The sequence below is a fragment of the Lynx rufus genome, unplaced genomic scaffold (genome assembly GCF_022079265.1).
Source record: "Lynx rufus isolate CCGP_SWC_20201006 ecotype Redwood Valley unplaced genomic scaffold, mLynRuf1.p SCAF_18, whole genome shotgun sequence".
In the NCBI taxonomy this organism is placed as follows: domain Eukaryota; kingdom Metazoa; phylum Chordata; class Mammalia; order Carnivora; family Felidae; genus Lynx; species Lynx rufus.
The window spans coordinates 10,833,006-10,847,099 of NW_025814832.1; the positions used below are offsets into that span (position 1 = coordinate 10,833,006).

General features: G+C 39.3%; 1 protein-coding gene across 2 annotated transcripts in view; it reads right to left on the reverse strand.

Annotated features, from left to right (window-relative positions):
* Window positions 1–534: 534 nt before the first annotated feature.
* Window positions 535–14,094, reverse strand: part of TADA2A (transcriptional adaptor 2A) — a 53,092-nt gene continuing 39,532 nt past the window's right edge. For both annotated transcript variants that reach the window (XM_047080881.1, XM_047080880.1), the window contains 6 exons: window positions 10,981–11,091; window positions 8,787–8,858; window positions 5,655–5,787; window positions 5,059–5,102; window positions 2,921–2,994; window positions 535–1,403 (listed from right to left, as the gene is read on the reverse strand). In XM_047080881.1, the coding sequence (XP_046936837.1) occupies window positions 1,218–1,403; window positions 2,921–2,994; window positions 5,059–5,102; window positions 5,655–5,787; window positions 8,787–8,858; window positions 10,981–11,091 (620 nt within the window). In that variant the 3' untranslated portion in view covers window positions 535–1,217. The remainder of the gene's footprint in view (window positions 1,404–2,920; window positions 2,995–5,058; window positions 5,103–5,654; window positions 5,788–8,786; window positions 8,859–10,980; window positions 11,092–14,094) is intronic.

Sequence of the window (14,094 nt, forward strand, 5' to 3'; positions counted from 1 at the left end):
ATTTGTATCAGTCAAAAAGTTTGAGCAAATACTTCCACCAAAGTATATATTTTAATTAGATATGTTGAATGCTGAAAGAATTAAGGAATCAGTGAGCTACTGAAGGCTATTTGTGCAGATTCTGAAATTCTTTCTATATACAGCTTTGTTTCTAGCAGAAATGGAATAACCATGACTCTGCGTTTGGCTTATTTTGTAGGAAGGTTTGAGGATCGTTTCAGATATGGTGGGGCTACTCACCCTCATATCTAGTGAGTCTCATATATGAAACTGCTTTACTTTTGTTTTAAAAGTAGCTTTTATTGCAGGCTAGCCTGTCACCATTGAGAAATCAGGGCTCAGGTCTCAATCCAAGCAAAGCTGAGGTTAGTTGTGTCATCTCCATCCTCAAGGGCCTGGTATCCTGGGAAACCCACGGTAAGACCAGGGTGACTCCGGGACACACATGTTAGCAGAGACAGTGCAGCGTGATGAGGCAGGCATTCAACACCCTAAGTGTGCTTTAGTTACCAGAATATTTGACACACCCACAAATTAAGTAGCAAAACATTTTAATCCATTAATTCTAAAAATAACAGAGACTTTTTAACATCCGGTGCCACCTCCTCAAAAGTCTACCGCAGATTAGACAGTCAGACAGCAATGTACAAAGCCAGACATTAAAGGGAAAGATGTAGTTTGGGACAAGACCATCACGGGGAAATTTTCCTTCCCTTTGCTCATAAACAGAAGTTGTCAGCTTAAGAAATCTTCAGAAGAGAAAGCTTTCTCATGCTCCATAACCTTTCTCTTTATTTTAAATCTTCCTGTAATGTTTGAAGGTGAAACAGACAATCAGAAAACCAACCTCCCAAGTACAAAGATCTGAGCTGGACTCCTGGGACTAAAGACTGGTTCATTTCTATTTCTACCAACACTCTGATGTGAGGTACTATGGTTCTTGTTTTAGCTACAAGAGGTGTTAGGAATAAATGCCCACTCACATTTAATAATAGCTTATCTAGCACATAACTCTGCAGCACAATACCAACAACAGGAGTGTTTTAAAGCAGGGCAGAGAAAAAAGTAGGTATTAATACAACTTAACGTTTCCTTTGTCCTTCCCCTCTTTTTACAATGAGAATTCAGCTCAGAAATGAAACTCTCCAGAATGCCCGTACTGTCCTTTGGCCCACACATTCCAAACTTGTGATTTCTGATCGCAAGCCCTCAGAGCCTCAGGCTTTAGTGATGTATCCTTCTCGGATGAGGAAATCATAGATTTTCCGCGTTTTGTTCACATCTATCTTGATGAGTGCTCTTGCCTGTGCCAGTCTCAAGCCTCCTTGCTTGTTACATTCGTTCAATAGAGCAGATTTGTATTCTAAATAGGCTCCTGGGACCAACCTCACCATCTGACAGAGCTGCAAGACACGGCAAATTTAATAAACATTAACATCTGTCATTCTCGTAATTTAATCCAGTAGGTATAGCCAAAATAAAATTTAAAAAGTGACATCAACCTCCAACTATTTATAGGAGCTGCTGGGTGGCTGGACCACATTCCATTTAGTCTCTTCCTTGGAGAGAATACTCCCTAACGACAGACACTCAGGAAGAGAAAACCAGAGTATGATGCTGGGAGAGCCTTTAGTACCTGTCAGCTGGCTCACCTGGGTTTGTCAAGGAGTCCCAAGTTTGTGTCCAGAGGAGCAGCCTGGGTCCACACAACTCTTGGCCCAGCACATTCCAACACAGCCAGTCAAGGAAGAGCCACAAGGCACAGTAGGGGCGGGGGTGCAGATACTTGGATTCCCAAGTGTGAATCACATTATTTTTAGTATCAGCATAAAGTAGTTGTCCCTGCTTTTGTGATTACATTTCCTACTTTGGAGGAGGAGGAAATACAGAGACCTTGCGAAGAGGCTATTTCAGCTGCTGAAAATCTAGAAAGCTGGCTCCATTCCAGTTCACCTGCCACAGCATCTCATGACAATGAGCAGTGTGAGGTCACCGTTTGTGGGTAAGGATAAAAACTGCTTGAAACCCCAGGCCATTCAATACTTGACTTAGAATGGCCTGTGACCTTCTTCAGCAATACTTAAATATAACATATACTTCTGTCTACTCCCAAATTAATCTTTACTGTTCCTGGGGGATAAATTAAAAGACTAACAGCCCCTACCTACTCCATGACTCTTCCTCACTTGTCTGGAGTGGCAGATGGGGAGACTAATCTTGGGAACTGGAAGAGGAGCACATGAGGAGCAAAAGAGGAACCCCTCTTTTGGAATAGACTACAGCACTGTGCACATTTTTTTTGAAAATACTAGAGGAGGACTCTTTTGAGGCTGGATTTAAATTTTTAAAACAACCAAAAGTAATATGAAGACGAGTCTGATGATTATAGTGGAAAACAAAAGTAGGACATGGCATTTTTAATCAAAATTTGTATGTGATTATATATGATGATGCAGCCCTTTCTTTACGGCTTATATACATGCTATGGAGACAATTCCAAACATCTTTTAAGTAAGGTTATATTATTTGAATAAGTGTAGGACTTATCTAAGTGACCATTCTAATAGGAAATAAACATTTTCATATAGGAGTTATTTTAGATTTATGAAAAATTAATTTCATTCACATGAAGCACTTAGTAAAGTATTTGGTACATGGTAATGCTCAATAAATGATGGTTGCCTTGATTAGATTTATATATCATATGGTCTTCGAATGGTAGCAGGGTGCTAAGGAAAGGAATTCTCTGAAACTTGCTGAGGTTAGCTCTTCAGCTCTTTAAATTGCAGGACAGACTACAGCTATACATGTATGTCACATGAGCAGAGCCAAACGGGTTGGATCCTATAATGTGTTTTAATGACAATTCAATGAATAATCAACTCTACTCTCTTTCCTTTAGCTCCCTTCTTTTTGTTACCTCCTTTTCTTTTTCATTCAGCTTCTCTGTGCCAGGGAGGCCAGTGAGGTTCAAGGGTGGTGCACTTCGTCTACCTACAGACACAGAAAAAGGTATATATTTTATAGGAGTGCCAATTCCTCAAGTGTAAAGTAGCAAAGTCCACTACAGCCAGGCCACTTAGGTACAAGATCACTATGTCCAGCTGTAAGAAATCTCTCCCCATCACCTCCAGCCTCAGTCTGGTGTGCAACGCAGGCACCCCAACATTCACCTGAAAATATAAATGGTAATTCACATGCCCTTTGCTCTGCTAAAATACACAATTACATATACCTAAACATCAAATATGACTATTCTTCCTAACCCAGTAGGAGATTCTAAAATCTAAAGCCCAGATGTTATCCAGTTAAAAAAGGTCATATGCTGCCTCACTTGACAGCTGATGAATGGAAATAACAACTCTGCAGGAGAGACATTTCCTAATCCTCACTACTCTGCCAGGAGTACAAGGCAAACATGGTAATTAACCAAGTACCATTTGCCTTCAGATCAAAGGCAGACTGTTAGGCCAGCAAAAGGCCCTTCTTATTTATTATGTGAGGGAATATCTGTTCCTTCCAAAGTAGTCCTGTTTACCTGAAAGATACACACAGAGGAACAATGAGCCATTATATGGCAAACTAGAAGCTGAGGTGAACTCACACACGGGGAAAGAAACCCAAGTATGAGGTCACTGCTCAGGATGGGAAGTTTGATGGACAAAAGTTTTTGGTTTTGTTTTGAATGTATATTTGGGATTAGTGGGGAGATAGATGGGCTGGGTTAGGCAAAAGAAAAGTTTCATTGGTGTTGACTTTTAAGAGGTGGGGAGAGAGAGGAGGGACTGTTATAGGCTGCTCTGCTAGAAAACAGGCTTCTCTATAGGATCAACAATGGGATAAGGAGTTCTCCATAACCAACAGGTCTAGACTCACCCTAAACACTAAAAAAGGGAGACTAAAATCATTTAGTACCTCAACAAAGTTACCAGAGGCTAGGTTGTAATTAATGATCCAGACTTTCTACTTTGCACTGCCTTAGGACCAACTGAGAACATGAAGAGGAGCAAGGAGTCTCCTCAACCTAAACACAGGGGGTGAGAAAGGCTAACACCAGCCTTGGAAGCAACAAAGAATAAATCAGTACAGAATAAATGGTTCAGAAAACACAAATGCCAAATTATTAATTATTATCGTGTCACATTATTGCTGTTTGTATTTCTGTATGTAGATTCAGGGGGCAGGATTAGAAGTATGAAATTTGTAAAAAAAAGTTGGATTCAGCTGTCCTGACTACTCTCTAAAAGGCTCTCTTTTCTAAGTATTAAGAAATAATCACCTGAAACAAAGGAATAAATTTTTTAAAAAGTATTCCTGAAGTAGCCTTCTCTGAGCCTGGTCTAGACCCTGAACCTGAGAGACTTTAAATGGGACCAAAGGTCTACTGTTTCAAGCGTGGTAAAAGTGCAGGTGCATCATCTTTCTGACCAGCTCAGGCTCCACAGTAGCATGGTCTGTGTGCTTTAATAAGGGAAAGTGGCAAATACAGCATATGGAGCAGGGGTGAGAATAACCACCAACAGAACTGGCAAACAAACACCACAATTTTGGATCAGAACTCTAGAACTTATTCCACTCCAAATTACCATTCACTGATTACCAAGAACAAAGGATTACCAGATTATCATATGGCTTAATCTTGCTCTGTCAACTAACCCCCAAATAGAGGACACACCCAAAGAGGTAAAGATAACAAACAAATACCTCAAGTCTCCAAATTATTAAGAAATCCTTGAATTTCTGCTCAGGATACAAAGCCTTTAATTTACCCACTGTGGGACAAATCTCAAAAGCTGTGGTAGGTACAACTGCAGCAAATGAACTGCTCATGAGCATTGGTAAAATAAAGAAAACACCTCTCTGGAGCTCTTTCTTCCCTTGTCTCTGTACTCAAACCCTGAAGAGGCTGAAACTTGCTAATGTTTACAAACTGGGATAACACTTACCATTCCTCTGCCTAAGCACACTGCTCACAGAAAGGGGGAAGGGACTACTGGGTGAATCCCTAGAATGAAAACTTCACCATCAAGTCTTGCTCCAGCCTGGAAAAATAATTACCTGAATTCGAAGCCATCGGAATAGAAGGGCTCAGGCCAGAATCACTAGAACAAAGAAGAGGAATTTAACTAATGTCACACCAAAGATGGCAATTTCCAAAAGCCCATGTGGACTGGGTGCCATTTATTAGGTTGGTTACTTTAAAGGGATGTAATGAGACAGACTTCACTGTTTTACAGGATATCCTACTATACTAAACAGGAAGGGAAATCTGTTCCGTGGGGTATAAGAAATTACTTGGATTTGTTAAGAAGACCTCTTAGTCTGGAACATAATGGAGACCAATCACAGGGAAAGGACAAGGACATGATTCACCAAGGGAAATCATTCCAGTAGATATGGGGGAGAGAGGAGGCATGGGTGGAGGAATTTTCTAATTTTTAAAAATAAGATCAAAGTAGCAAAGTGGGCTATGTTCCTCAAAACAGTCAGTACCACAGTTCTGAGACAGACTGCTAAAGTTTTCTGAGTTTTTCTAGTTACCCAATTATTACTCTTCTGCCATGTGGGTGGGGTACCCACGGAAATGTCTGAAACTACAAGTAAAAGCCAAAGCATCCAAGAAGATGCTCCTTCTTCCTGGACTAATTACTCACATGTCAGCTTGCCGGCGGAGCCACTGCTGGCAAGCACTACTGTCCTGGATGTACTGGAGAACTTCGGAGAGCATGGTGCGTTTAAGGCGCTCCTCCTCTCGTGTCTTCTTGAGGTGATCATAGGTTCTGGCACCTGAAGGTGTAGATGACACATAATTGCAATGACAATGCAGAACTAACTGAAGGGCTTCCAAACTGACCAGCAAGCAGTTTGCCTTTTTTTGGTTTCCTTTGCAAAACTGCTTCCACAATTATTGTTCTAAGGGCAACGTGATTTCCCTTAGTTTGAAATCCCTTTTTTGACAAGAAATGATTAATATTTTTATTCTTTTTCTAGCTTTAAGAAATCTGTGGACAGGGGGGTGCCTGGGTGGCTCAATTGGTTAAGTGTCTGACTTCAGCTCAGGTCATGATCTTTTGGTTTATAGGTTTGAGTCCCACATTGGGCTCTGTGCTGACAGCTCAGAGTCTTGAGCCTGCTTTGGATTCTGCGTCTCTCTCTATGTCCCTTCTCCACTCACACTCTGTCTCTCTCAAAATCAATAAATAAACATTAAAAAAAAGGAAAAGAAAGGAAAAGGAAAGGAAAGAAAAAAGAGAAGAAAAGAAAAGAGAAGAGAAAAGAAAAGAAAAACAAAAGGAAAGGAAAGAAATAGAAGTTTGGGGGCAGGGGCACCTGGCTGGCTCACTCGGTGGAACACGCAACTCTTGATCTTGGGGCTGTAAGTTCCAGCCCCATGTCAGGTGTAGAGATTACTTAAAAATAAAATCTTAAAGAAAAAAAGAAAGAGAAATATGGGGGCAAAAACCTGCAAAACAGAGAAGTACAAAGAAATTAAGAGTCACTCATATATCCCACTTCCAAAGAGTAACTTAAAATACTATCATATTTGCATCCTGTTGTATTTTTTCTATCTATATGTTTTCCGAAGTTACACAAGGGCTATGAGCATACTCTGCTTTAAAAACCAATTAAAATTACAAATAAAAATCAGTCCTCATTGATTAGCACTATTTCTTTCCCTTCTTTCCCAGAGGCAATCAATATTGGGTAATCAAAACCTGGTATCAGTGTCTCTTACGTACATCTTGTCAAACAAAACCTTTGTGGTGTTTTCTACACGTTAACAAAGCTGTACAGATTCCAAAGTTCCAAACCATATTCCATAAAGCCCAGGATATCATGAAAATATTTCAGGGGTTACTGTAAAGAGCAAAGGCACCACCACGTACTGGTGGTCCTGGGTTCCATACATGACCTGTACCACCGGAATTCAAAATAGTTTCACTTTCATCTTATTTATAGACTAGGCTCTACATAAAATGCCAGTTTGAAATGGTTTCTGTTGTTAAAAATAAAGAACCATTACACGAGGCTGAATTTACACCCAATAAGGCTACTTCTTATGGGAAGTGGGCAGTAGCTTTCAACCAACAGGAAGGAGGGAATGTTAAAGATCTTTCCAATAAAACAACAGAAACTGCCATTTATTGGGCAAATTTGAGCCAGGTACTGTGCTATGTGTTTATGCATTATTTTAATTTAACCTTATTAGCTCTAAGAGACTTGGAAAACTGAAATCTAAACAGAGTTACAAATCTGGTAAACAAGACAGCCAGAATCCAAACCCAACTGGCCCAAGTCTAGACCTCAAGCTCTTAACTACTGTAATCCACTGCCTTCCCTTATGACCTGGGTCTACTACCTCTTTAACCACTTTATTATTTTATTATTTTTTATTTTTTAAAATTTACATCCAAATTAGTTAGCATACAGTGCAACAATGATTTCAGGAGTAGATTCCTTTGTGCCCCTTACCCATTTAGACCATCCCCACTCCCACAACCCCTCCAGTAACCCTGTTTGTTCTCCATATTTATGAGTCTCTTCTGTTTTGTCCCCCTCCCGTTTTTATATTATTTTTTTCCCTTCCCTTATGTTCATCTGTTTTGTTTCTTAAAGTCCTCATATGAGTGAAGTCATATGATTTTTGTCTTTCTCTAATTTCACTTAGCATAATACCCTCCAGTTCCATCCACGTAGTTGCAAATGGCAAGATTTCATTCTTTTTTTATTGCCGAGTAATACTCCATTGTATGTATGTATGTATGTATATATATATATACCACATCTTCTTTATCCATTCATCCATCGATGGACATTTGGGCTCTTTCCATACTTTGGCTGTTGTTGATAGTGCTGCTATAAACATGGGGGTGCATGTGTCCCTTCAAAACAGTACACCTGTATCCCGTGGATAAATGCCTAGTAGTGCAAATTGCTGGGTTGTAGGGTAGTTCTATTTTTAGTTTTTTGAGGAACTTCCATACTGTTTTCCAGAGTGGCTGCACCAGCTTGCATTTCCATCTTTAACCACTTTAAATCTGTTTCTTCATTACATGGAAATAACAGTGACGATCTCATAAGTCTGTTATAAGAATCATAGTGTAGGGCCCGGTGCATGGTGAAAGATGCTGGCTGCTATTAATATAAGTATTATTACTACCTCAAAGAACTGGGATGCAAGCATGTAGAACCATTTGAAGCTTGATTAATACAAATGATCAGACCATGCATTCACAAAATTTTAAAAGGTTGAGGCTAAAATTCAGAATATAAAATCCTTTTCTTAGAGGCCATAGCAGATTCCCACATCTAAAACAGCACCTCTCTTTTGTGTTGTCACTTCTATTTTACCTGAGATAACCATATAAAGGTATTTATAAGGATTATACACATGAAACTTTACTGGAAAGATCAAAAACTCATTTCAAAAAAGGAAAACTTGTTTTAAAAAAATTCACAAAGCCAAAAAAAAAAAAAAATCCACAAAGCCTCAGAGACTTCCTTTATGTGTTTAGAAGACACTTGCAGGGAAACCTGGGTGGATTAGCCGGCTGAGCATCTGACTCTTGACTTCAGCTCAGGTCATGATCTCATGGTTGTAAGATAGAGCCCTGCATTGGGCTCTGCAGTGGACATGGAGCCTGCTTGGCATTCTCTCTTACTCTCCCTCTCTGCCCCTCCCCCACTCACATTCTCTTTCTTTCCCTCTCTTTTTCTCAAAAAAAAAAAAAAAAAATTCTAAGACACTTGCCCACTGATATAATGTGTAACTTAAGCATACTTACTACAAAAATTGGTAATGCCTGCTGTTCTGTATTCCTGGAGCCTCTTGATCTCCCTTCGGAGTTCAAATTCCACTGTTTATCCCAAAAAGAATGAAGGAGAAAAATTGGAAAGCCAAAATCAACATTAAGAGGAATACTTCTGCTTTTGAGTATTTTCAGTAATTCTGTCTTATATAAAAGACTGGGCAATTACATTTGGGAAATCCTATATAATGATGACATTTCATTAGAAATTTTACTCAAGAGGGGTGCCTGGGTGGCTCAGTTGGTTAAGCATCCAACTCTTGATTTCAGCTCAGGTCATGATCTCATGGTTCATGAGTCTGAGCTCCACATCAGGCTCTGTGCTGACAGTGTGGAGCCTGCTTGGGATTCCCTCTCCCTCTCTCTCTCCCCTCCCCTACTCACACTCTCTCTCCCTCAAAATAAATAAACTTAAAAAAAAAAAAAAGAAAGAAATGTTACCCAAGAGCTCAGAAAAACCTACTCTAGCTATCTTTTGGCTACCATCTCCAGCTGGAGAAAGCAGCTGGAAACGTCTCCCAGAAGGTGGTACAATGAACTGGCTGAATTCATTAGCTACAGAAGTAACAAATTAATTTTTTTAAACAACTAAGTTTCCTTGCTCTGTTTATCCTCTATTTATCTATCCAAATAACCAAATTCTTTTATAAAAGCTATCTCTGCTATTACTTGATGTGGCCCTTTTATAAGCAAAGGACAAAAGCTCTGTGCTCAAGTCCCAGATAGCTTCTTTACAGCTTTTCTCCTATAGAAACAAAAGAGCATTGTTTTCCATAAACCAAAGATTTCTGCTTCCTCTGAGTGGACAGATCAGGTTGTATTGCTTGCGTTATTATGTGATAGAACATTCAAATTTGGGTCCTTTGAAACAGAGGATGAAGGAAGAGCCCAGACAATTCATGGGGTGTAGTTCTTTGGAGTGACACATGAACCAGGGATGGCACAAACTGGGACAGGAAGTAAAGGATCAGTCACCTAGTGCAAACCACACAAAGAATGCCAACCAAACAGGGTGTTTGATGAGGACAACCAACCAGGCTCAGATAAATGCCTATAATGCCATGCAACAAATAATTGCATGATGAGAACAGGATAAGAGTCTTGGTAAAGCATTTTCCCTAAACTTGAGGGTCAAATACATAAATCTCACAATGAAACATACAGACTAAGCTGCCCAGTCCAGATTATTTTAAAGTGTAGGCCTTACTGCCTTAACAACTTCAATTTTTTTATAGTGAAAAATCAAATAGTAACTGGGCAAAGGTCTCTCAGAAAGATAGGCAAGAGAATGATGGAAGTACTGGGTTGGCTCAGTCGGTAGAGCATGAGACTCTTGAGCTCAGGGCTGTGAGTTCGAGCCCCATGTTGGGCACAGAGATTACTTAAGGAAATAAAAAAACATTGTTTTCAATTAAAAAAGAGAAAGAAAGGGGGAGGGGAGGGGTACCTGGGTGGCTCAGTCAGTTAAGCATCAGACTTCAGCTCAGGTCATGATCTTATAGCTTACGGGTTCGAGCCCCGCACTGGGCTCTGTGCTGACAGCTCGGGTTGTGTGTCTCCCTCTCTCTCTGACCCTCCCCCGCTCAAGCTCTGTCTCTCTCTCTCTCTCTCTCAAGACCAAATAAACATTAAAAATAAATACATTAAAAAAAAAGAGAGAGAGAGAATGATCGAAGTACTATCTCCATGAGTCATCCAAATCTTGTCCCCATTTTAAGAACTACTTTTAATGCTAACGTATTTATGAATAAAATGATTCGATGTCTTGGATTTGCTTCAAAATAATCCAGTTGAGCTCGGGAGAAGAGGGGGTGATAGAAATGAAACTGGATGTGTTAATTGCTGAAGCTGAGTGATGGATACATGGGGGTTCATTACACTGTCAGACCTACTTTTATATATATTTGAAAACTCCCATAATAAAAAGTCAGGGGAGAAACTATAAAACTACTTTTTATCTGGGGAAAAAAGAAAGCTTCCAGGCTTTTAACCTCTTTTGTCCCACCCCCAAGTCATTTCAAGGTAATAAAGGGGAAGAAAAGATAAAAATATTCATTTATTTATTATTTATTCATAGAACTTCACCTAAAACATACCATTATCTCTATTTATATAAACACACACATACACAAACACACAAATACTTGCACAAAGTTTAAAAAGCACCTACATGCATGGCTTTCAATGAACTTGTCATGTTCCACTGGCCCCACTATCCTTGCAAATCGCCTCATTGTTTCATAAAGGTCTTGGACTTCCTTGGGATACCGCCGTTCCATTACTACAGAGAAAATAAAACACAACCATGCCATAGAGAATATAAAAATCTCTAAGTTAGAGTCTGTGTTTCTTTTACTAGAAGTCAAATGGAAGGATACTATGCCTAACCTCACATGACTAATTTATCCATGACAGGAAGCAAACAGGAAAGCCAAGAATGCAAAACATTAATCATAATGATAACAGCATCACAGTGACTATCACACAGGGATGCTGTTATCACTGGAGAATTGAAGGTCATCTGCATTACTGAGCACCCAGCTGACCTCCGCACCTCAGTCTGTTAATCTGTACAGGGGCAGGGACTGCTGGCAGTAATGGGAAAGACAATTAAAGGCAGATCATGCATTCTTAGGAACAATGTTGGGCAGAATTTTGGTATGAACTACCACAGGAAAACAAGGGAAGTGCATGTAGAAGAGGTAGGTTAGCCTAGAAAAAAATGTGTGCTCTCTTTCTAATGAAGTTATATTTTGATAATTATCATCTAAGTAAATGGTCATAGCATCCTGTGTATACAGGTTCCTGATCCTCAGGTAGTTAACTCTGAGGATCACTAATGACCAAATTTCTAATAAAAAGAAGTATCAGCGAAGAGGATGGGGAGTAAAACCTACAAACAATTAAGTGGTAGGTTGGAAGTGCCAGGAACTGCTACTTGGTCATTTCCATCAGAAGAACTACACCAAAACCAGGTGATTAGATGAATTAGTAACTACTGATTAGATGAGCTGATCAGTAACTAAACTAATTCTGCGTACTTTTCCACTATAGATACAGGCTTTCAGTTAAGATCGTTATTGAAATTGAGTCTCTTTTCAGCTCCATCTCTTCTCTTGTAGGAGACACTCTTATCCACAAATTCCAGGTGCTGATTTGATGGGCAGCCACAGATTATTTTCACTACCAAAAAACTCCCAAAAGCAAAAGCAAAAAAAAAACCCCTGCAGGGATAGTACAGAAAAATTTGGAGTAAAAATTTTAAATTTGATGGAAAAACCCTCTGTCTATGATATGAACGTCACATACACTCACTATAATGGTAGTTGAAAACTCTGAAATCACATTGCACATGCTGCTTTTTTCTCAGAAGCAACAGAGCCTCCTCTCAGCTCTACACGTACAGTTAAAAGAATAATCAAGCTAAACTGACCTGTGTTTACCAGCTGAGAACAGAATTTACATGAGTCAAGTTCTACTATGAGTAAAGGTCAAAATCCTATTGACCTGCTATTGAAAACCCAGGCATTCAGACACAGGAACCCACTACTGTAGCTACAAGAATATGACCAATTATTGTCTATAAAAAGGGCAATGGAAATCTGATTGTGAGTTAGTTTTGAAAACCCACAGTTCTCAATGAGGTTAAACAGGCAAGGAATATAAATTGATACAACCATTTTTTGGAAAGCAATCTGGCAGCACATGTCAAGCATTTTTAATGATCATATTCTTTGACCTATTAACTCCACTTCTGGGAATCCACCTTAAAAAATTCTATGGGACACGTGAGTGGCTCTGTCGATTAAACTTCCGACTCTTAAAAAAAATTTTTTTTTAATGTTTATTTATTTTTGACAGAGAGAGAGACAGAGCACGAGCGGGGGAGGGGCAGAGAGAGAGAGGGAGACACAGAATCCGAAGCAGGCTCTGGGCTCCGAGCTGTCAGCACAGAGCCCAACACGGGGCTCGAACTCACGGACAGTGAGATCATGACCTGGGCCAAAGTCAGACACCCAACCGACGGAGCCACCCAGGCGCCCCTAAACTTCCGACTCATGATTTTGGCTCAGATCATGATCTCACGGTTTGTGAGCTCGAGCCCTGCACTGGGCTCCGTGCTGACAGCAGGGAGCCTGTTTGGGATTCTCTCTCTGTCTCTCTCTTTCTCTCCCTGACCCTCCCTCACTCACTCTCTCTCTCAAAATAAATAAACATTAAAAAATTCTAAATATATATAAAGCTTTATTCACAAATGCATCAGAGAATTATGTATGATGATTTAAAAAACTAAATATCTAATAATAAAAGATAAGCCTATTATTTAACTATTAAGAGTGACATCCTCAAAACACCACAATCACTTGAAAAAGTGTAACAGAAAGTGAAAAAAAATGTCACATTATGATCACAAAAACATTTAACCCATGACTGGCTGACCTGCACCCTATAATGGCACAGAGTGTCAAGCCCTATAAAATTCTATCAACTAGGATACAAAGCACAATAATCATCAGGTACTTTTACAAAAAAGAATACTGTGACATATGAGTATTATAAACATTTCTATAAAAATGTTGTAATTATGAGATCATAATTCTTATTTGCTGAACAAACTGCAGTGTAGAAGAAGAAAAAGTACAGGGACTCTTTCTGCTCAGCCTAGGTAACTTCAATATTTAAAACAGTAACATCAAAGTGAACATTCACTTAAAAATCATTATAGTTTCACTCTCACCATCATACAGAGCTAAATGTCTTCTGTGTCCACTACCATGCACAATACGGGTTGACTTTTTCCATAAAAATGTTTAACAACCTGATGATCACGGTTGTGTTTAACATATAGTTCCTATCCAGTTCCAGAAAATGACCCATTAATATTCATGCTGTAATTACTATACTACTTGAAAAAAAGGAATTATCATATAAATGTTGACCAGATATTAATGATTCTTAACTCTCACTATGTAACAGAACTGCCTTAAAGATATTTTAAAAATAAAGATGTTCTAGCACTAATCCTCAGAGATTCTGAATTAATAGTCTGAGTTGATACCCAGGCATGAGAATTTTTTAAAGCTTCTTACATGATATGCTGGGGCGCCTGGCTGGCTCAGTCAGTAGGTCATGTGACTCTTGATCTTGGGGTCACGTATTAAGCCCCATGCTAAGTGTGAAGATTGCTTAAAAAAAAAAAAAAAGGCTCCCGATTGATGCTAATATGCAAGTTGAATTAAGAACTACTGCCATAAATGATTTGTTCAAAACTGTTCAATAATGT